The 22,004-nt window shown below is 49.0% G+C and overlaps 1 protein-coding gene across 1 annotated transcript; it reads right to left on the reverse strand.

Annotated features, from left to right (window-relative positions):
• Nucleotides 1-393: 393 nt before the first annotated feature.
• On the reverse strand, nt 394-20,505 carry Ivd (isovaleryl-CoA dehydrogenase). The gene is made up of 12 exons (XM_050133772.1): nt 20,317-20,505; nt 14,384-14,473; nt 14,129-14,180; nt 8,805-8,974; nt 7,812-7,905; nt 7,530-7,666; nt 5,973-6,069; nt 4,371-4,464; nt 3,763-3,844; nt 3,236-3,340; nt 3,059-3,131; nt 394-1,266 (listed from the first exon to the last, which is right to left on the reverse strand). Exons 1-12 carry the CDS (start codon nt 20,455-20,457, stop codon nt 1,133-1,135), a joined length of 1,269 nt encoding a protein of 422 aa, XP_049989729.1. The 5' UTR covers nt 20,458-20,505; the 3' UTR covers nt 394-1,132.
• Between the last annotated feature and the right edge of the window lie 1,499 nt (nt 20,506-22,004).

Below are 22,004 nucleotides of genomic sequence, written 5' to 3' on the forward strand. Positions count from 1 at the left end.
AGGATGGTCTCCAGAAACTTAATACAGTTCTCCTGCCTTTTGATGCTGGAAAGCCCCACTTTCTTTAAGAGAAATCACAGGGAGGTGCATATGCCTCATGCTTGTAATCCCAGCTCTTGAGGTTATGGGCAGATCTATAGTTCAAGATCTTAGTTCAAGGCCAGTCTGGAGCCCCAAATAAAACCATGGAGAAGTTGGAAGGGGAGGGAGGAGATAGTAGACTCAGTGCTACAGGGCTTGCCTGACACACTCCAGGTTCAACCTCAGCACCACAAAAGAAAAAGTCACTGGGAAATTTGAGTCTGCGACTTCCCATTCCAGACTCTTCAAAATACTCGGGATACAGACAAGTGGCTTGCTTCTCCTCCAGACACTGCTTTGGGCACAGAAGGGTTCGATTTGCAGTATGTTTAATACAAAATGGCAGCAGCCACTGTGCAGCCATAACAAAATTAGCCACAGGGTGTCTAGAGAAATGTACACAGGCAGAGAGACTGGAGTTGAGCCAGGCAACCCGGGCTGGCCACAGGGCCTGTGCCTGCTGCCCGGTCGGCTGCAGAAGGTCACACAAACAGTCCCAGCGCTGGCCCGTGACAGAGTGATGCAGTCAGATCCAGGCACACCAGGGACGCCATCCAGAGACAATCTTTCATGCTGTCATGGCTAGACCAGGACTCTGTCTTCCACGGGTCTGTCACATAGATGTTCTGGAACTGTTTAGACCTTAGGGAAACAGCTAACGAGGACAACAAGGTTTTTGCCTCTTCCTCAAGAAAAGAGGCCGTTAAGAAAATTGGAAGCAGCAGCACTCCCGCTACAGTTGCGTGGAAAGGGCTCCCTGCCAGGTTTGCCCCAGCTCAGGAGTAGGGCACCTGCATATCCCAGGTGCCATCCCAGAGGGTGAGAACATCAACATCGGGAGTGGAGAGTAAGGGCACAGTCACTGAAGCCCCCTACGAGCCCCAGAAAAACCCAAGTCCTTTGTGCGGTCCATTTTAAGCTTTCCTGACAGACTGGGCTGACAACGGCCGGAGAACCCCACCTCGTGCGGGTGGTGTGCTACCGTGTGAGGGCATGCCTCTGCTTCTAAAGGAAGGCCTCAGTGCTAGGACCGGGGGCGTCGGCCGCGGTGCTAGCGGAAGTCGGCATTGAATGCTCTGCCAATGACCAGCCGCCTCACTTCGCTGGTCCCGGCTCCGATCTCATACAGTTTGGCATCTCGAAGGAAGCGGCCCATGGGGAAGTCATTAATGTACCCATTTCCACCTGTGAAGGGAAACAACGGGCGGAAGAGAAAGGGCGGAATTGAAGGCAGCGAGAAAAGGAGAGCCAGGGAGTCATTCCCTAGTACCTTCAGGGATTGGTTTCTTTGCATATGACCTGCGTGCATTCCTTCAATACCCTCCACTCCCCGTGTAGGCCAATGCTCTACCACTGAGTTATGACCCCAGCTCATATTTTACATATGTCTAGGTTGTTTATATATCTAATGTGATACAAGTGCCTTTTAGATAGTTGTTATAGTGGAATGTTTAGACATGACAAGAGAAGTCTGTGTTCATCTCAGGACAATTTTCCTTTTGTCTTACACTTATTTATTTTGTGTGTATGTGTGTGCATGCACATGTGTCTTGGCACACATGTAGAGGTCAGAGGACAAGTGTGTGTGTGTGTTTGTGTGTGTGTGTGAATTTTCTCCTTTAACCAAGTGTGTCCTGGGGACCAAACTTCCTTCCTTCTGCGAAAGGGTGTGCCTATCCTAGGCTGGCCTTCAACTCATAAAATAGCCAAGGCTGACCTTGAACTTCTGATCCTCTAACCTCTAACTTCCTGAGTTCCGGGATCTCAGGTGTGTGCTACTGAGTGCTACACTGAGCTAGAGCCCAGGTTGGCCAAGAAGTTACTAAGTAGCCCAGGTTGGTCTCAGTCTCGTTGCAATCTTCCTGCTTCAGTTTCCCAAGTGCTGGGATTATAGGTGTGCACTCCTATGCCCAGCCTTTTCTGAATATGTTTGATCGTTGGTTGAATGCAGAAGAACCCCAGGATATACAGGCTCTGGAGGACGGCTGAGGCAATGAGGGACGCTTGTTGGGACCAGGAAGGCATGGGAGAGCTGGTCTAGAAGGTCAGAATGCTGAGGACCTAGAGATGGACAGGACAAAACCTGGGCCTGGGACTGCAGAGTGTTCACCTAGAGTGCCCAGAGTTCCGGATTCAGTCCCTAGCACCATACACAAACCAGGTGTGGTGGCATATGCCTATAATCCCAGTTGTCAGGAGGTGGAGGCAGGAGGATTGGAAGTTCCAGGTCATCCTCAGCTATACGACATTCTCACACACCTGGGACCTCATTTAAAAAAAACTGCAGAATGAATGGCAGAGATGGAATTCAAACCTAAGCCACTGATGAACGAGGCTGCTCCCCCCGAGACTCTCTCTCTCCATTTCCTGCTGACCTTAGGCCAGGCAGGGAAGATAAGGAACACTTGGAGCCTCCAACCTCCGCCCTGCCATTTATTTTCCTCTTCCCTTTTTATTTTTGGGGTTTTTCTTTGAGACAGTGTTTCTCTGTGTAGCCTTGACTGTCCTGGAATTCACCACATAAACCATGTTGGCCTTGAACTCAAGATCCACAGGCTTCTGACTCCTGAGTGTAGGCAGTAAAGGCGTATGCCACCACCACCCTATGGGTTTTTTTTTTTTTCCTCTCTTAAAAAATTGATTTTATGTATATGGATGTTTTGCCAGAATGTCTGCTCACCACATCCATGCCCGGCCTCTAGGAGGCCACACAAGGATGTTGGTTTCCCCTAGAACTGCAGTTACAGATGGTTGTGAGCTGTCAGGTGGGTGCTGGGAATAGAACCTGGGTCCTCTGGAAGAGAAGCCAGTGTTCCTAACCACTGAACTGTGTCTCCGGGCCCCACTCTCTTTACTTACTGATGGCCATTACAAAAACTTCCCTTTCCTCATCGCTGGAGGCAGACAGAGCCTAGGGAGCCAGCATGAATGTGGCTAGCGTAAGCCGAGTGAGGAGTGGAGAGGGAGGGCCACTCACCTAAACACTGAATGCCGTCCAGGGCTACCTGCGTGGCACACTCGGCTGCATACAGAATCACACCGGCACAGTCCTGTGGGATGAGGCTCTGCTCAGCAGGGTCCTGACAAACCCACAGGCCCCGTCCCCTGAGATGACCCACCAATCCGCCTCTTCTTCCCCCGAGCTGGCCCTCACCTTGGCAACAATGTGGCCTTCATCACAGGCCTTGGCGACGTTGTAGACATACTGTCGACATGCCATGAGGCGGGTGTACATGTCAGCCATCTTTCCCTGCATCAGCTGGGCACAAAGGGAGGCCCTGGGTCAACACGCTGGGACATTCTAAGGACTAAAAGCAGGTCAAAGGCAAGGACAAGCTGAGGGCCAGGGATGAGGCGCCAGGAGCACCGAGAGTTGCCTCCCGTGTTGCTAACTTTCAGCAGCTCCTCCCGGCGGACGGGCAGGATGAGAGATGCGGCTCCCTTTCCCCTAAACTCCAGCAGCTTTACCCTCCAGCCTTGCAGAGTCGAGTTCGTCCGTCTCCAATAGGAATGGGCAGGACAAAGTGACGGACCCCCCAAAGCCAGGCTGACTGGGAAAGGGGCTGCATTCTAAGAACTCAAGCTCATTGCTAGAAGAAGACAATAACCCAAACCGCACCACTATCTCCTCCTCTCCTTTAATCCAGCAAAAGAGGACACTTCAGAAAGTATTTCCCTTACCTGGAATTGGCCGATTTTCTGGCCAAAGGCTTCCCTTACGTGCAAATAGGGAATGGTGTGGTCCAGGACAGCCTGCATGATCCTGCCGGAGGAAGACAGCACGGGGGTGTGATGGGGTGTGATGTCAAGCGGGGTGAAAGGGTGTCAGAGGATTAGGCCTGAGGGTTGAGGTGGGAGGAGGAGGAGGAACTGAAGTCCCCGAGAGAGACTCCCTGCTGTCTCAGTGACAGCATTGCCTGCCCAGCTCCCAGGCAGGCCCACAGATCTGTTGGGTGTGGTGGAGCAGCAGGCAGGTGTCAGAGTCTGCATTTCTTGTTTCACAACCACACTGACTAAGCAGAGTTGCTCTCGGGCCTCACCTGCCATCTGTCACATAGTGACATTTCCCCGTGTGAAGAAATTAAATACAGGAGGAGATTCAAGAGGACAGAAGATAAACCACAAAGTAGCTTCCTTTGTTCCTCCCTTCCTTATCAGGGGGAGGCTGCTAACCTAACAAGACTGGCAAGCTCAGGTTGCCCCGGGTTTCACACTCATCCAGGGGCGCACTAGCTTCCCCAATAAACCTCACACTGGTGAAGCGTACCCACCAGTCCCCTCACACTTACCCAAGGGGTCCACCTGCCAGCACCAGGCGTTCCAGGTCCAGCCCGCTCATCAATACGTAGACCCCCTTACTCTCTTGGCTCAGGATATTAGCAGCTGCCGGGATAAACGCCAGAGAGGGCCGTTCATAGCCTCTTCACTTTTACACAAGGTACTATGTTACACAAGGCACAAAAGCACACTATTTGACCTCCAACTCGGGTTTCCGGTGAGAGGAAAATAGAGCTTTTGTCACTTCAGTCAGAAGTGGGGTTCTCGGGACCCTGCACCGTCCACAACACTACAGAGCCCCAAGTTGTTAGGGCTTTCTTTCCTCACCCTGGACTCCCTAGGATTGGTTTGGAAGTCACCCTCCCCTCTTCGCTTCTTTCTACACCTGATGTCTACTCATGCAGAAATCAGGACTCATGGGACTGAGGTCCTGTGCTCGGGTTCAGGGTCACCTTTTTGCGATGTCCATGAGAACTGCTTGGTCGAGAGTTAGGGTGGTCGTGACAGAAGCCGATGGGCAGCTACCCCCTAATGAGGACTCAGGAGATGTGGGCAGAGCGTTTGGTACAGAAACTTGACAACTTAATCCACCTTTAAGGCTGGTGAATGCATTTTCTGTCTTTTCTAAGAGGCGAGTCTGTATGGATTCTTCCTCGAGACTCTTTCTGGACACGGCATTCTGTTTCTGGAAGGTTCACACTGATACACGAAACGGTCCTTATTCATGACCAGATCCACGCCCTCCACTCCCTCACAGAGCTACATAGTGTCACGTTCACAGTTACGGCACAGGGGATAAAATATTCCTGCAAAATCAAATTACCTCTCCTTCATCGAGTCTGGCTTCTGTCAATTTATTTCAGAAGGGCTTTTAGCATCATTACCGAGTGTAATTCAGAGTGTTGTGGTTTGGACACAAAATGGCCCCCTGCGGGCCGGTGCGCTGAAGTCGGGGTTCTCTGTGCAGCAGTGTTCTGGGGTGGGGTTTGGGACGTGACTGGACCATGAAGGCTGGCCCAATCAATGGATTAACCCGATGACGGATTCCTAATTTGACAGCATTAATGAGACAATGGAAACACACACAAGGCCTCCAGGAAAAATGGGCCGCTGGGTGTGTGCCTTTGAGAGTCTAATGGGACTCTGGCCTCTTTTTGATCTCTGCTACTTATCCTGATAAGCCGTTCTCCCCAGGCCCTTCTACCTTTATGCTCTGGCTCACAGTACTGCAGGAACAATGGAGCCAACAGATCATAGGCTTGACACCTGAAACCATGAACCAAAAGAACTTCTTCCTCCTTTAACACATTTCTGTTGGGTTATTTACAAAGGAGACAAGAAGCCGGCCTAGCACAGGTTGGCTGCACAGAGTGATGGAAGGATGTCAGCGGGAGACGGTAAGCCTTCCCTTTCACCAGCCTTCATCTGGGCAGGCAAGCAAGCAGCAGCAGGGGCTGTGGCCAGGGCAGACAGCTGTCCAGGAGCTGTAAGCCCACAGCCTAGCTGCATATCATGGAACACGTAATGGTGGTGAACCTCAGTAATGCTGAGATGGGCTTCTCCAGCTTGCAGAGGAGCCAGGATGGAGCCTCCCTTATTATCGGGACACTTACCAGGAACTTTGCAGTCTTCGAAAACAAGCTCACAGGTGTTGGAGCCCCTCATGCCCAGCTTGTCGAGCTTCTTGGAGGTACTAAAACCAGGCATACCCTTCACAGGAAACCAAAGGAGGCCCTGGTTAGACTTGCCCCAAGGGGGCCTAGTCAAGGGGAAACTCACTCTATCTACCGATTCAGATACCTGCCCACATCTTACTCCCAAGTTCTCTCTCTGGATGCAAAACTCCAGTCTTCAAGCCCCACCCACTTTCTTCCCAACACCTCTGCCGCCAGTCTGCTACTCCTAAGTTCTCAGGGGAGCAGTTCTTCCTCAGCAAAACATGAAGTCCCCAGCTCTCCTCACTCTTCCAGGGACACGACTCTGAAGACACTCTCAGAGCCCATGCCAACTCCTCTGTCCCCTTTTCCTTAGCCACCTGTCCCACGAGCACGCTTTGACCAGGGTAACTTGGATGCACACGTGTCATCAGGTGACAGGGGAGTGAAGGCACACGCTGTTTCGTTACCCCCAGGCCTTTCCAGTTCCCATCTCAGCCAGTGACTCCTCCTCCTCACAGGGTGCCCTGCCCAATCTCTTGCTTAGCTTAACCATGTTACTACTTTCTACCATTCCCCTGCAGCTAGGTCCCCAAGCCTCAGTGGCACCTGTCCTCTTTCTTCACCAACAGTAGGCAGATGGTGTGAAGACAACACCTGCTCCCTTAACTTATATATTTCCAACTTTTTCCAGGCTGGGGCGCACGCCTTTAATCCCAGTGCTTGGGAGGCTAGGGCAGACGGATCTCTGTGAGTTCAAGGGAAGCTTGCTCTATACAGTGAGTTCTAGGCTTGACAGGGCTACACAAAGAGATTCCATCTTAAAAAAAAACAATAAAGCAACAACAAAAGATGACCCTGGTTTTCTTTTCTCTATAGAGAAAACTTTGCTGTTTCCTGCTTTTATTTTTTTTGGGACAGTCAAGCTATACAGTCCTGGACCTTATTACAAGGATCAGGCTAACCTCAGACTTGCCTCTGCCTGTCAAGCGCCGCTCATATTACAAATACACATCACCTTGTCCAGCTCCTGGTTTAAAACTAAAGCAGAACCAAAATGGAACTCTTGAGTTCTAATCTAACTCCTGATGTATCCTGTCCTTGTCCATACTATTGGAGGGACAGCGTCCAAATCGGCATTTGCATTCCCACCCATGCCTCAGTCTCCCCCACAGCTCCTACTCAGCCCAGTAAGAAAATCCCATAGCTTCTTTTTCTTCTTCCTTGACTCTGTAGACAGACAGCTTTTTTGCCTTCAGACTTGACCCAGCCTCTCTGGATCTCTTTTTTCTTTTTCTTTCTTTTTTTTTTTTTCTGTAGTGTTGAAAATTGAACCCAGGGTCTTGTGTGCTAAGCAGATGCTCTACTTCTGAGCAACTGGATCAGCACCAGACTTGACTTCTGGGCCACCTTCCTCAGCTTCTGCTACTGGCTCGCTCCTGAGAGCAGAGCACAGAACACTGAACACTGACTGAATCTCAATTGGTTGGAAAGTCTCTCTGATCCCATGCTCACCTTCTCCACAATGAAGGCTGTGATGCCCCGAGAAGCTGGTACAGCAGACAGATCTGTCTTGGCGTAGACAACGAGGACATCGGCGTCAGGGCCATTGGTGATCCAGAACTTGTTGCCATTCAGAACGTAGTGATCGCCTAAGGGACAGCAGGCCACTGGCTGTGGGCTGAAGTCTCCTGTCCTGCTTCAGCCAACCAGTCTGGTAACTGCTGCCGCCTTGCTGAGAAGCCATACTGGGAACCCAGCAGAGACCCCCACCTGCCTTGTGGCAAGTGGCCTTACCTTTCTTTTCCGCTTTAAGCTTCATGGAGACGACATCAGAGCCAGCATTGGGTTCACTCATGGCCAGGGCTCCGATGAAGTCACCGCTGATCAGCTACAAGGAAAACCAAGACCCGTCTTGTTAAGACCTTGGAAGCCCCCTGCAGCAGCTCCCAGGACTGCTCTTCCTGCTCATATTCCACCCTGCAAACTCCCCGCAGAGCAAGGTGGAGTAACTATCTGGAAGGCCTCTTTTTCTTCCGCTTCCACATCCACCACTTTTGGCAGCAGTGGGGATTGGCTCCAGGGTCTCAGGCATGCTAAGCACGGGATTTACCACTGAGCCCTCCCCTCAGCCCCCAGTCTTTAGACCTTTAAAAATTATATTTTTATTTATTTGCTCTCTGTGTTTACGTATGCACAAAGGCCACTGTGTGTGTGTGTGTGTGTCCTCATATCAGAGGATAATTTGCGGAAGAAAGTTGGTGCTTTCTCCACTATGTGTATCAAAGTCAGGTTATCAAGCTTGGTGGCAGGCAGGCACTTTTACCCACTCCTATTTGCCTTGAGACATGGCCTTGCCAAACCACCCAAGCTGGGACTCATGATCTTCCCTCTTCTGCCTCCCAAGCAGCTGAAACTCCACACGTCACCACAGCTCTGACTGAAGGCCCCACCCCCATTTTTTTTTTTTTTTTTTTTTTTTTTTGAGACAGGGTTTCTCTGTGTAGCTCTGGCCGTCCTAGACCTTGCTCTATAGACCAAGCTGGCCTTGAACTCAGAGATTCCCCGGTCTCTGCTGCCTAAGTGCTGGGATCAAAGGTGTGCGCCACCACCACACGGTTAGATTTTTTGATTTAAGTATTTCAAATCAATCTCAGTCACTCTCCTAATTCTGTTTAGTTTGTGGGAACAAGAAGAAAATGAGAATCTGCTTGTCCCCACCAAGGGGAGGGCATGTCATACAGTGGTAGTGCCGAGTCCGTGCGGATTCCTTCATTCCCGTCTCCTCACCTTGGGAAGGTATTTCTCTTTCTGCGCCTCATTCCCATTGCGAACAATCTGGTTGACGCAGAGGTTGGAGTGGGCACCGTAGCTGAGCCCTATTGCTCCAGAAGCTCGGGATATCTCTTCCATCACCAACACATGTTCTAGGTAACCCAGGCCAGAGCCGCCATACTGAACTGGGAGTGGGGCAGTGTGGGAAGCAGAAAGGCAACCAGGTTACACTGGAACACTGATAGGAGTCTTTTATGTTAAAAATTGTTTGGTTTTGAGATACAGAGTTTCCCAGTAGCTATGGAGCCAGTCCTGGAACTCACTCTATAGACCAGACTGGCCTCCAACTCACAGAGATCCACCTGCCTCTGCCTCCCTAGTGCTGGGATTAAAGGTGTGAGCCTCTACCGCCCTGCAGGAATCTTATTAATTGGCAGAAAAGAAACACCCTAGTAGCTATTCCAGGTTCCCCTAGCGAGGCTGGCAGGCTGTTACCAGGGGCTCTGCTCAGAAGGACATACACCTTGTTCTGTTTGACGCTGGTGCGGAACTGCACTTCAGAGACTATCATGGCTGACTCTGGCTTTATCCCAGACATCTTCAGTAAGGACAAGCAAAAACCTGAGCACCCACTCCTCCAGAAGTTATAGAAGGCGGAAGCAGATGGATGCAGGAAGAAAGAAGGCAAAGAAACACGAAGGGGGTGGGCGGGAAGGAGGCCATGCTCAGAGCACCAAAACCAGTTACAGACTGGGTATGTGCAGGGACCTCAAGAAGGTGAGATTTTAAAAAAGATTTATTAGTGTTTTTCCTTACCTACCATGTGTTTAATGCCACACATGTACGGGTGCCCCCAATACCAGGAGAGCCCCTAGAGCGGTGACTCTCAATCCCTTTGAGAAACCTCCAAAAATATTGACATCACTATTCGCAACAGTGGCAAAATTAGTTATGAAGTAGCAATAACTTTATAGTTGAGGGTTACCACATGAGGTACTATACTAAAGGGTCGCAGCATTAGGAAGGTTGAGAACCACTGCCGTGGAGCTAGAGTTATAGGTAGCTGTGCTCCACACCGTGTGGATACCAAGGGCTGAACCTGGTATCTGGAAGATAGGGGATGCTCTTAACCACCGAGCCATCTCTCTGGCCCAGAGGTGAGAGTTTAAAGCATAGCTTTGGGAACAAAGTGAGGCTGATACATATATGTAGCCTACGCAACAGGTGCGCATATACACACAGAGATATATATAAAAAAAAATTTTTTTTTTAAAGAGGTTTTCAGAACGGGCACAGTAGCAGACACCTGTAACCCCAGACTGGGAAGGTGGAGGTGGGGAGATCAAGAGTTCAATGCTGTCTTTGGCTTCGTAGCAAACTCAATGCTGGCCTGGGCTATCTGAGGCCCCATCTCAAAAAATTAGGAGGGAAAGGAGAAGAACAGAAAATGGAAAAGAGAAAGGAAGCACGTATTCCTTGTAAGCTGTTTCCCAAAAATCCAAGTGTTTAGGTCCCTTGGTCCAATAAACACGCTCGTCTGAGCTCTCAGGACGCAAAACGCTCAGGAGAGTGAAGCTGCCAACCACAACTCCGGGAAGTAAAATAGGAAACAGAACTCCTGTCTGGCCTTCAAAACTCATCCTTCAGCTGGGGCCTGCTGGTGTAGGCCTATGTCTCAGCCACCTGAGAGCCAGGAAGAACACATTCAAGTCTTAACCTGGCTACGGAGGGAGTTCAAGGCCAGCTAGGGCAACTTGGTGAGACCCAGACTCAAGATAAAACAATAGGAAAAGAGGTGAAGAAATAGCTCAATGTTAGGGTTCATGTCTGGCATGTGCAAGGCCTTAGGTTCAATCCCCAGCACAAACAATAGCCCTGGCTATCTTTTCGAAGTTCCCACTTGAAAGGACTTTATCTGAGTTCTTGTTTTTGTTTTCTGAGACAGGGTTTCTCTGTGTCCCAGTCCTAGCTGTCCTGGGACTCGCTCTGTAGACCAGGCTGGCCTCAAACTCATAGAGATCCATCCATCCCTCTGCCTCCAGAGTGTTGGGATTAAAGGCATGGGCCACCACCACCTGGCTTGATTTCTAAATTTTTAAGTGTGGTGCTGGGGGTCAAACTTAGGACTTCATGCAAAGCATACACACTCTTGCCAATAAGCTACTCCCCTGCCCCAGGTTTCTTCTGCTTCATTTCTTTCCTTTTCTTCCTTCCACCTTTCTTCTCAAATTCCTGCTCTTCTTGCTCTTCCTGCCTTACCTCTGAGTTTTGGGATTATAGGCACCATTCGTTTCTGTCATGTTGGGGACAGGCATTCTTGCAACTGAGCTGTATCCTCAGCTTCTTCCTCAGGGTCTCATATACCTCAGGGTGGCCTTGAACCTCCAACCTTCCTACCTCTGTCTCTCAAGTGCTGGGGTTACAGGAGTTTAATCACACAGCCTGGCTTCAGGCCCTTGATTTTAAATTCCTTCTTTGTTTTATTAAATACATTCTGATTCAGAAGCATGTTATGTTGGGCTGGATCATAAACCCTCAAAGCACAAAGAGAATCTCCCTAGGGGGTTCCCAAAAGGCCCTTCCCTATGTCAATGTGAAACTTGCTCACATTGACATGGTTTAAATGAAACAGTTTCATTGTATCACCAGAGTAAGTTGCCAGGGCCAACTCAAACCCCAGGAGGATATATGGTGAAATATACAGACACTGGTCAAACCAACACTTGTCTCTGATACCAAATCCAGTCACATCTCTTACATAAAGAAAACGGCAATATAATTTATGCATACCTCTAAATCCTCTACTACTCATTATGTAAATAGTGCATGCTTTGTACAAATAGTAGTATTTATACAAATATTTGTACAAATATTAGCTTTATTCCCCTTAAACATTTTTACATTAATTTATTTTATGCACACGGGTGTTTGTCTGTCTGTATGTACGTGTGTCATATGATGCCTGGTGTCCTTGGTTGACAGAAGAGCTCCTGCAACCAGAGTCAATGATGGATGTGGGGCACCATTTGGATGCTGGGAACCAGAGGCCGGTCCTTTGCAAGAGCAACCAGTGCTCTTCAAACCATGGAGCCATTACTCCAGCTACACCCCACAACCCCTTTTCGAGTGAGGATCTTAGCTCTGTAGCCCAGGTTGGCTCTGGACTTCCAGTCTTCCTGCCTTAGCCTTCCAAGTATGGGATTAGAAAGTTGCTCTGCTGGGCAGTGGTAGCTCACACCTCCAATCCCAGCACCCAGGAGGCAAAGGCCAGTGGATCTCTGAGTTCGAGTTCAGCCTGGTCTGCAGAGACAGTTCCAGGACAGCTGGGGCTACATGAGAAACCCTGTTTTGATTAAAACAAAAACAAAACAAACAACCCCCCCCCCCAAAAAAAAACCAAACCAAACAAACAAACGAGAGACAGAGAGAGAGAGAAAGAGAGAGAGAACCAGTTCTTTTGTATTCCCTCATGGCCAGGAGCGTGGCTGAATGAGGAGGCCAACAGCTCAGGCATTTACTGTCATGGCAACCCAGGCAGAGTCTTTTTCTGGAAGGCAACACAGAACCATAATATACCAACGTCCTGCCTTTTTACCCCAAACAAGTTGTAACACACACAGGGGATATTGGGCACGCCCAAGAGCCTACTAAAACTCAAGATTATCATGGGACCACCTTACCTGAGGACCCAGACATCCCTCTTAGTCCCATTTCTGACCCCAAATGAGCTTGGCGGACAGGCCGTGAGCAGAGTACTTTTCCTAAAGATTCGCACGTACAGGCCATTAGTGAGACAGAGCTCAGGGGTCCCCGAGGGAACCGATGCACTAGGACAGTTATTCTACACTCCCCCAAATCACCTGGAGGCATCTGTAGAGCATGCAGATTCCATAGGATGAAAGGCTCTCATTAAATCTTCAGCATGGAATTAAAATAGCGGGTCAAGAGTCTGAGAGATCCTGCCTTTTTGCCATCCCTAAGGATGATGTCGATGGGCACTGCTTCAGGTTCAAGGATGAGGAAGTCCTTTGGGAACGATCTCTCCCTTCTCTTTCTGTTTGGTTGTTGATTTCCGCGTGTGCGTATGAGTGGGCCTATGTATATGGACGTATGTATGATGCATGTGCACATGTGTATGTGAGTGCAATACACTCTTGTGGACACGCGGGAGGCCAGAGGAAGATATCAGGCATCCTCTTCTATCACTCTCTACATTGTCCCCTTTTTTCTTTTTCTTTTTTTCTCTGTGTAGCCCTGGCTGTCCTGGAACTTGCTCTGTAGATCGGGCTGGCCTCGAATTCAGAGATCTGCCTGCCTCTGGTGGGATTAAAGGCGTGTGCCACCATGTGCTGTGGGACAATGGTCTTATAACTTATAAAGATTTGTCACTTGTATTGCTTTAATAAAACGCTGATTGGCCAGTAGTCAGGCAGGAAGTACAGGCGAAGCGACCAGAACAGGAGAATTCTGGGAAGAGGAAAGTCTCAGTCTGCAGTCGTCACCCAGACACAAAGGAAGCAAGATGAGAATGCCTCGCTGATAAATGGTACCAAGCCACATGGCTGACACAGACAAGAATTATGTTAATATAAGTTATAAGAGTTAATAAGAGCCGAGTGTTGGTGGCACATACCTTTAATCCCAGCACCTGGGAGGCAGAGACAGGCAGATCTCTGTGAGTTCAAAGCCAGCCTGGTCTACAGAGCTAGTTCCAGGACAGGCCCCAAAGCTACAGAGAAACCCTGTCTTGAAAAACCAAATTAAAGAAAAAAAAAAAAGAGTTAATAAGAATCCTGGCTAATAGCTCAACCAGTTTATAATTAATGTAAGCCTCTGTGTGTTTCTTTGGGACTGAACGCCTGCGGGACTGGGTGGGACAGAAACCTCTGTCAACAATCATGCCTGGCTTATGTTGTTCCTTTTGAGGTAGGATCTCTCACTGAACCTATAACTCATGTTTTTTGGCTAGGATAGCAGCATGTGTGCCCAAACAAGCCCCAGCAAGCCTTCTCTGGGATTCCAGGCAATGGTGGGACAGGCCGGGCTTTTACAGAGTGCTGTGCTCTGAGCTCTGATCCTCATGTTTACATAGCAAATACTCTTAGCTTGAGCCTTCTTTCCAGCCCCCTGTTTTTGTTTTTCTGAATCAGGGTCTCAGTCTGTAGCCTAGGCTGGTCAGGAACTTACTGCATAGCACAGGCTGACCTTGAACTCAGAACTGCCCTTCTGTTTCAGGCCCCTGAATGTTGAGAGTACAGGAATGTGCCACCATACCCACTTGCCTTTGCGCCTGTTTTAGCAAAAGAGAGAGTCTCTGTAGGAAGAGAAGCCATACTCACCAGGGGCTGTGATGCCCAGTACTCCCAGGCTCCCCAGCTGCTTCCAGAACTCCTATCAAGAGAACAGAGTGGGCGAGTTTCAAGGTGGCAGTTAGCCATAGGTGGCCCAGACAACAAGATCAAGTCATTCAAAGAAAGGAACTATACACTTAGGCAGGCCCCTGTCAGCAGGAGATGGGGTGCACCTTTCTGGGCACCAGTGCAACACAGCACTGCTCCAGAAGCTGCCACTCCCACCCTCAGCCTTGAACTCACTCTCAGGTTCTTGAACTCGTTGCTCTGATCAATCTCTTGGGCTTTGGGGGCCAGGTTCTCATGCACGAACTTAGATATAGTCTGACGAAGCTAGAGAAGAAAGTTAGACAGAGGCTATTGAAATCAAGACGTGATTGCCACTGAGAGTAATGTCCCTGTGGCTGAAGGCCACAGGCACCCTCACCATGAAGTGTCAGGTCAAGGCTTAGGGGTCCCACTGAATTATGCTTCTTCAGAAGCATCAGAAAGGAGGGAGCTTCGCTGGGCAGTGGTGGCGCACACATTTAATCCCAGCACTTGGGATGCAGAGGCAGGCGGATCTCTGTGAGTTTGAGGCCAGCCTGGTCTACAAGAGTTAGTTCCAGGCCAAGCACCAAAGCTACAGAGAAACTCTGTCTTGAAAAAACAAAACAAAACAAAAAGAAAAAAAAAAAGAAAGGAGGGAGCTTTAACTGAGAGACGCCTCTATCAGATCCCACTGTAGACAAGCTTATAGAGCATTTTGCATTTTCTTTTTTTCTTTTCTTTTTTTTTTTCAAAACAAGGTTCCTCTGTGTAGCTTTGGAGCTTTTTTTTGGAACTCGCTCTGTAGATCAGGCTGGCCTCAAACTCAGAGATCTACCTATCTCTGCCTCCCGAGTGCTGGGATTAAAGGTGTGTGCCATCACTGCCCGGCTTGGGCATTTTCTTAATTAGTGATCAATGCGGGAGGGCACAGTCTATTGTGGGTATGGTCACTCCTGGAGGGGGTGGTACTGGGTTCTGTAAGTTAGCAGGCTGAGCAAGCCAGTAAGCAGCACCCCATGTAAGCCCCTGCCACCAGGTTCCAGTTTTGTTCAAGTTCCTGCCCTGACTTCCTTCAACGTGGAAGTGTAAGCCAAATAAACCTTTTCCTCCCCAATTTGCTTTTTGGTCATGGTGTTCACCATAACAATAGTAAATAGGACAGTAATATTCCCCCTCTTTATTAACGTTCTTGGTAGCTGGGTGGTGGTGGCTCACACCTCTAATCTCAGCACTTGAGAGGCAGAGGCAAGTGAATTCTCTGTGAGTTCAAGGTCAGCCTGGACTACAGAGTGATTCCTAGGACAGCAGGAGCTACACAGAGGGATCGTCTTGAAAAACCAAAAAAGATTCTTGGTTTAGACATCTTGGAAATGATTAAGATATTGCCATTTTATTAATTTTAAGATTGAATTTTGCCCAAGTTGGCCTTGAACTCATGTACCCCAGTCCCTCGAGCATTAAAGATGATCTTCAAGATGCTGCTTCCCTACGTGAAATTATTCCGTGCCTTCCTGCTGTACTACTCAGAGTAACACACAGGCCTCTAAGCCAGTCCGTACATCCTGTCCTCCACTGGCCATCCAGCCTTCCCCGTACCTTCCCACTACCCATTCCCGGCACTCCAGACACTCCCACGCTGTCCTGACACCTGCCAGTCTCTCCACCATCCTTGAGACTGTGGCTGAACGAGATTACTCAATGAGATGAGACACTGCCTGCCCGCTGGGAAAACTAGAGCCCTAGCCCTGAGCACCAGAGACCCAGGTGTGAAGCCCGAGGTCTCCAAAGCGGCTCTCTGCCAATCATACAGCCAGGGGCTGCTTCTGTTCGTCGTTTTTAAAATCATATTTATTTGTTTTGTGTGTGTATGGCGGAGTACCACGGCGCATGTCTGGATCAGGGGACGACTTTTGGGGTCAGTTCTTTCTTGCTACCACGTGGGTCCTGAGACTCAAACTCAGGTCAGCAGATTTAGTGGCAAGCGCCCTTGACCACTGGGCCATCTTGCTGGCCTACTTTGATGCAATGAGACTAGGGCTATGGGAGAATCACAGACCCAAGCACTTCAGGCAGCCTCTAAGTGACACAGCCTCCTGCCCCCAGCTAGAGCTCTGGTTCAGCTCTGCTTGTAACCACAATCTTCATTTCTCTGCCCCGCCTCCACCTTTCATGTGGCTACAAGAGCAAAACTTACTTAATATTTAACTTCTTCCCATCTGAAGCCAGAGTTTGCCATGTCATCCAGGCCTTGCCAAACTACTATAGAAGAACATCGCGGGCTGGAGAGATGGCTCAGCAGGTTAAATGTGCACCTTGTGAGCCTGAAGGCCTGCGTTTAGTGCCCCCTGAACCCGTGGAGAGGCGGAAGGAGAGAACATGCTCTAAAAAGCTGTCCTATTACCGCCACATATACACACAATAATAATACAGCTCAAAATAAATCTTCAAAAAAAAAAGTTTGTTATAGCGGCATGGAAGTAGGCGGATCTCTGAGTCCAGCTAGATTGGTCTATATAATGGAGACACTGTCAGAGAGAGAGAGGAGAGAGAGAGAGAGAGAGAGAGAGAGAGAGAATTATAGGATAGAATATGTTCAAAGTCCATGGAAAAGTCCTTATGCAACCTAACGCTACGTACAACAAATACACACAAATGGTGTATGTTTTTGGGGAGCGCATGCCTATCTATAATCCTAGCACTCAGGAAGCTGGGCAGGAAGATACTCAAATCTTCAAGCCAGCTTGGCCACTTAGCAACATCCTGTCTCAAAACAAGGCACAGTATAAAATACCAACTACAAAGGCAATCCTCTTTATAGTACTTAGAGTCAGGCCAGTGCACCGCAAAAACACTGATTTAGAAAGGCAAGTGTGGGGCTAGACAACCGGTCAGTGGTTAAGAGCATGTGCTGGCTAGTTGTATTTTTTTCTTTTTTAAAAAATCAACTTGATACAAGCTAGGGTCATTGGAAAGGAGGGCGCTTCCACTGAGAAAAAGCCTCCACACATCCAGCAGTAGACAAGCTTGTAGGGCATTTTCTTAATTAGTGATCAATGGGGGGGGGGGGAAGGATCAAGTCTATTGGGGGTGGAGCCACCCCAGGGTGAGGGGTGGGTCTGGGCTCTATGGGGAAAGGCTGAGCAAGCCAGGAGCAAGCCAGTTAGCCGCACCGCCCTGCCCCCCAGGGCTTCTGCCTCAGTGGGACTAAGGTGTGAAAGTGGAAGACAGATCAACCCTTTCCTCCCCGTGCTGCTTTCGGTCACGGTGTTTTATTGAAGCAATGGTAACCCTAACTAGGACAGACGTTGGTATCAGGACAGTGTCTGTGGCAGACCTGACTACGTCGTTTTGGGGAGGATCATGGGAGGTCTTTGTGACCTTGAGCTAGAAGAGTCACGGAATGTACAAAGCTGGGTGAACTGTTGTAGGTGTCTGGGAGATTAGAGAGTTGAGAGAAATGCCGAGGATGAGGATGGAGGCCTGGCTTGTGAAGTTCCACTGGGAAGTTTGAGAGTCACTAAAGACTTTTTTGGGGCCGTTGCATATTTCGGGTTAAGAATCTGTGGTTCTGGTGAGCTGGGGCTGAAGAGTCGGCTGGGATTAACAAGCTGTCAGCACCACTACAGTGAAGTCTTTGCTTTGCTAGGACAATCGATGCTGGAGCTGAAGAACTAGTGTTGTGTGAGAAGAGCCCAGCATCACGGAGGTGGAATCTGGTGTTTCCTCAGAGGCAGCACACAGACACTGAGGTGCAGAGGCGACCAAGGTTGTACCTTGTGCTGGCAGCTGAACATGATCATGTGTAAGAGTCACCCAGGGATGTGTTTGTGTCAAACTGACCACAGGTCACTTGTGCTGGCTACTGTTACATCATTTTGACACAAGCTAGGGTCATCAGAGAGGAGGGAGCCTTACTTGAGGAAATGCCTCCATAAGATTGGCTGTAGATGGGCTGAAGAGATGGCTCAGAGGTTAAGAGCACTGCCTGCCCTTCTAAAGGTCCTGAGTTCAATTCCCAGCAACCACATAGTGGCTCACAGCCATCTGTAATGAGATAGCGCATCCTCTTCTGGCCAGCAGGCATACATGCAGACAGAACACTGTATTCATAATAAATATGCACAATAAATAATAAATATGCAAAATGGGGGAAATCACAGTGTGGCCATCCTTGGGCAGTTGGTTCTGGGGTCTATAAGAAAGCAGGCCGGCCGAGCAAGCCATGAGGAGCAAGTCAGTAAGCAGCACCCCTCCATGGCCTCCACATCAGTTCCTCCCTCTCAGTTCCTGCCCTGTTTGAATTGCTGTCCTGACTTCCTTCAAGGATGGACTAAGATGTAGAAGTGTAAGTCAAATAAAATAAACCCTTTCCTTTCTAAGTTGCTTTTGGTAATGGTGTTTTATTGCAACAATGGTAATCCTATCAAAGACTTCCCGCCTTTGCAGATGACCTAGGTTCGATTCCAAGCACTCCAATTCCAGGGGATAGGATACCATCTTCTAACCTCTGCTAGCACCAGGTGGGCGTGTGGGACACATACATACATTCTGGCAGAAACACTTGTACACATAGAGTAAGTAAATATACGAATTAGTTAAAAAGGTAAATGAGTTCACCAGCAAAGACCCAATTCCTTTATTGCTGTAGGATGGTATAGAGACAAAAATGATATTCCATATGAACATCAACGTTCCAGATGCTTAGGAACACGACTGTGGTAGGGAAACCCACAGGTTCAGCTGGCCCGAGCTAGTGGGAGGACACTGATTCCGGACTGACAATTGGGGCACCTGCATAGGACCAAACTAGGCCCCCTGAAAGCAGCTGACAATGGTGTGGCTTGGACAGTGTGTGGGGACACTGGCAGTGGCACCAGGATTGGCTTTGTGGACCCATTCTCTATGGAGAGATGTCTTGCTCAGCCTCGGCACGGGGGTGAGGAGGGAGAGGAGAAAGGGCCTTGGTCCCGTCTCAAGGAGGTGATGGGACGAACTTAGTTGACTTCTCAGGGGAAGTCTTACCCTCTCTGGGGGGGGGGGAGAGGGAGAAGAGGAGGGAGGGAGAACTGGGATTGGCATGTAAATAAATCAATCAATAAAATAACAATAAAACAGGACTGTGGGAAAGTTACATCCTCAAAGTATGTTTGCTCCAAAGATCTGAATGCAACCATTGTTCTCTAGGACACAGAGAACACAACAGGTTGGGAACCAGGCAACATGAAGACAGGCTAGTGGAACGACAAGCTGGGACCTTAGTATCCAGGTTATGACAGTCTTCTGGCCTGGGGTTTCCAGACTCTTCCTCCACCTAGGCTGACATTCATAGCAACACTCTGACTTGTACACATCTGACTCAAGAAACAATTGTGTGCTAAACAATCACTCCATAGGACTTTTCTTAGGCAATCTATAGCAATTGCTTAATACATACATTGCTGGGACCCGAGCCATCCCAGGAAGTATTTTACTAGGGTTTTATTTAGAGCCTTAAATCCAGCAATAAGGGTGGACAGGCAATCTGTGAACACATCCTTCAAGGTCTTCTTCAGCCTTGTGCTCTAGGCCTTGAGGAAGGGAAGAAAGCAAACAAAGGGTGCATTTCAGAATTCCTTAAGTCTCCCACTGGGGGGAAAAAAAAACAACCCAATGCCTTGTTGGTTATGGATCAACCATAATCTCAACCTTCAACTGAGAACCACAACGTAAAGCCTGGTGTGATGGCCCACGTCTTTAAACCCCTCACTCTGGAGGCGGAGGCAATCAGACACACTAGAGTTCAAGGCCAGCCTGGCAGAGTCTAGAGGGAAGGGGACCGATACACGCAGAGTATTGGCTGGAGTCTGAGTCGACGACTGATTGCCACTAGGGGCAGGGCCAACCAATCCTCCCACCCAAATACCACCAGTCTCCCGGGAGCTTTGGTTCTTTTACTCTTCTGTTTCCTTCTAGCAGCTCTGCGTTGTTGTCTGTTGCAAATACTTCCTCACTAGAGATAACGATGAGTCAGAGGCTTGGGCATTAGCTAGAGGAGGAAGGGAACAGTCCCTTTCCCTGGCTTACTAGTGACGCTTCCAAGGCCCGGCAGGCACAAGTTACTTGTGGGATGGGACACGGGCACGAGGCCTTCGGGCCGGCCTCCCTACCTGCTTCTGTTCCTCGTTTAACCCGTTGATAGCATCGTCCACAGGCAGCATCGAGTGAGCCCGCTGCGGGACAGCGAGGGGCGATGGCCGCAGTCTCCAACTGGACACCCGTCGCCCCAGCAGCCTGATTGCAGTCGCCATCTCTGCCTTGCACCGGGAGCTTCGGCTGCATTAGCTCCACCAATCTAGTCTCACAACTCTGTCCAATTGGAGAAGGGGTGGGGCTAGTCTCACAACTCTGTCCAATTGGAGAGGGGGTGGGGCTTCAGCAGCCAATCACACGCGGAGACCAGCCGAAGGCTTTGCTGCTCTTGCAGTCACGCAAACCAATCAGTCGTGAGGCGGTAGCCTTCCCTGCCTCCGGTGGTTGTCGCCTGCGGTACTTTCTTTCCTAAGTCTCTTTCTGGGGTAGAAGAGCCCACAAAGTAGTATCTCGTGCTGAGATTGTAACCTTTAACCGCAGAAGACTACCTTCGGGGAAAAGCAGGTACTCCAACATAGGACGGACCGAGCGCATGTTTGGAGGAACAAACTGTCCAGACAGATCTAGGCTAGAGATCTGTAAATACTCTCTTGCCAGCTCTGGTTTAAAACAGTAAGAGTCGCTTTGTTATGTAACGGGTCCTCCAGATATTAGAAGGACGTTTTCTCGACAGAAAAGGAAGAGTGTTTGAGGTCCTCTGAAAAAGCCACATGTGTGCAGATTCTACAGACTGATTTAGAACTTTCTGGTTGTGGAGACTGGGCATTGAGGATTCTCAGCCAAAGTTATCTTGGAGACGGGCTGGAGAGATGGCTCGGTGGTTCATGCTGTTCTGCCAGAGGAACTGAGTTCAATTCCCAGCACCCACATAGGCAGCTTGCAAGTGCCTTTAACTCCAGCTCCAGAGGATCTGATACTGTTGGCCTATATAAGCACCTGAACATACACACACATACATAAACTAAAAAGATAATAGAAATGTATCTTTAAAAATTGACTTGGAGAATTCCTTTAGTAGTCATTTATCTCCAGCCTCTGTATCTGACCTAATATTCCTGACTATCAGGTAAGAAAATTTATTTTTAATTAATTAATTAACTTGAGACAAGATCTCTCCATGTAGTCCTGTTGCCTAGAACTTCTGAATTTGAACCCAAAGAAATCTGCCTGTCTCTGCCTCCCAGGTACTTTGACTAAAAGTGTGCATCACCCCACCCACCTGGAATTTAAAAATTTAGCCGATCGCTAACTTGTATACCATCAGATAGCATCTGAAACCCTTGGCGGAGATTTCCTTGGTTTGCGTTAACTCACCTCCTGTAATGAGCATGGAAGCAGATTCCTCTGAATGAATAAATAAAGGGGAATCTGTAGTGTAGATAGAGCAGGAAATTTATAGAATAAGAATGAATGTAACTTGGTGTAATGTAAAAGCATTTCTTCTTGTGTGGGATATGGAAAATTACTAAGGTGAAATATTGGGAGAGCATTTGCCCGTTTGAAGGCTGCCACACCCATCTGGCCCTGCCAGATGTGGGGGGCTGCACCCAGCAACCGTGGTAACGAAATAATCTTGCCACACAAGAGGTTCCCCCACCCTTCTGTGGCCAGTCGATACTGATAACCTAGGACACCTGGTTATCGGAAGGATCAAACGAGGGGCAATTTTGAACTGGCATAAAAGAGGTGGCTGAAGCAGGGCAGT

This window comes from Alexandromys fortis, unplaced genomic scaffold, assembly GCF_014885135.2.
Source record: "Alexandromys fortis isolate MF-2015 unplaced genomic scaffold, M_Fortis_MF-2015_v1.1 scaffold_6, whole genome shotgun sequence".
NCBI classification, from domain to species: Eukaryota; Metazoa; Chordata; class Mammalia; order Rodentia; family Cricetidae; genus Alexandromys; species Alexandromys fortis.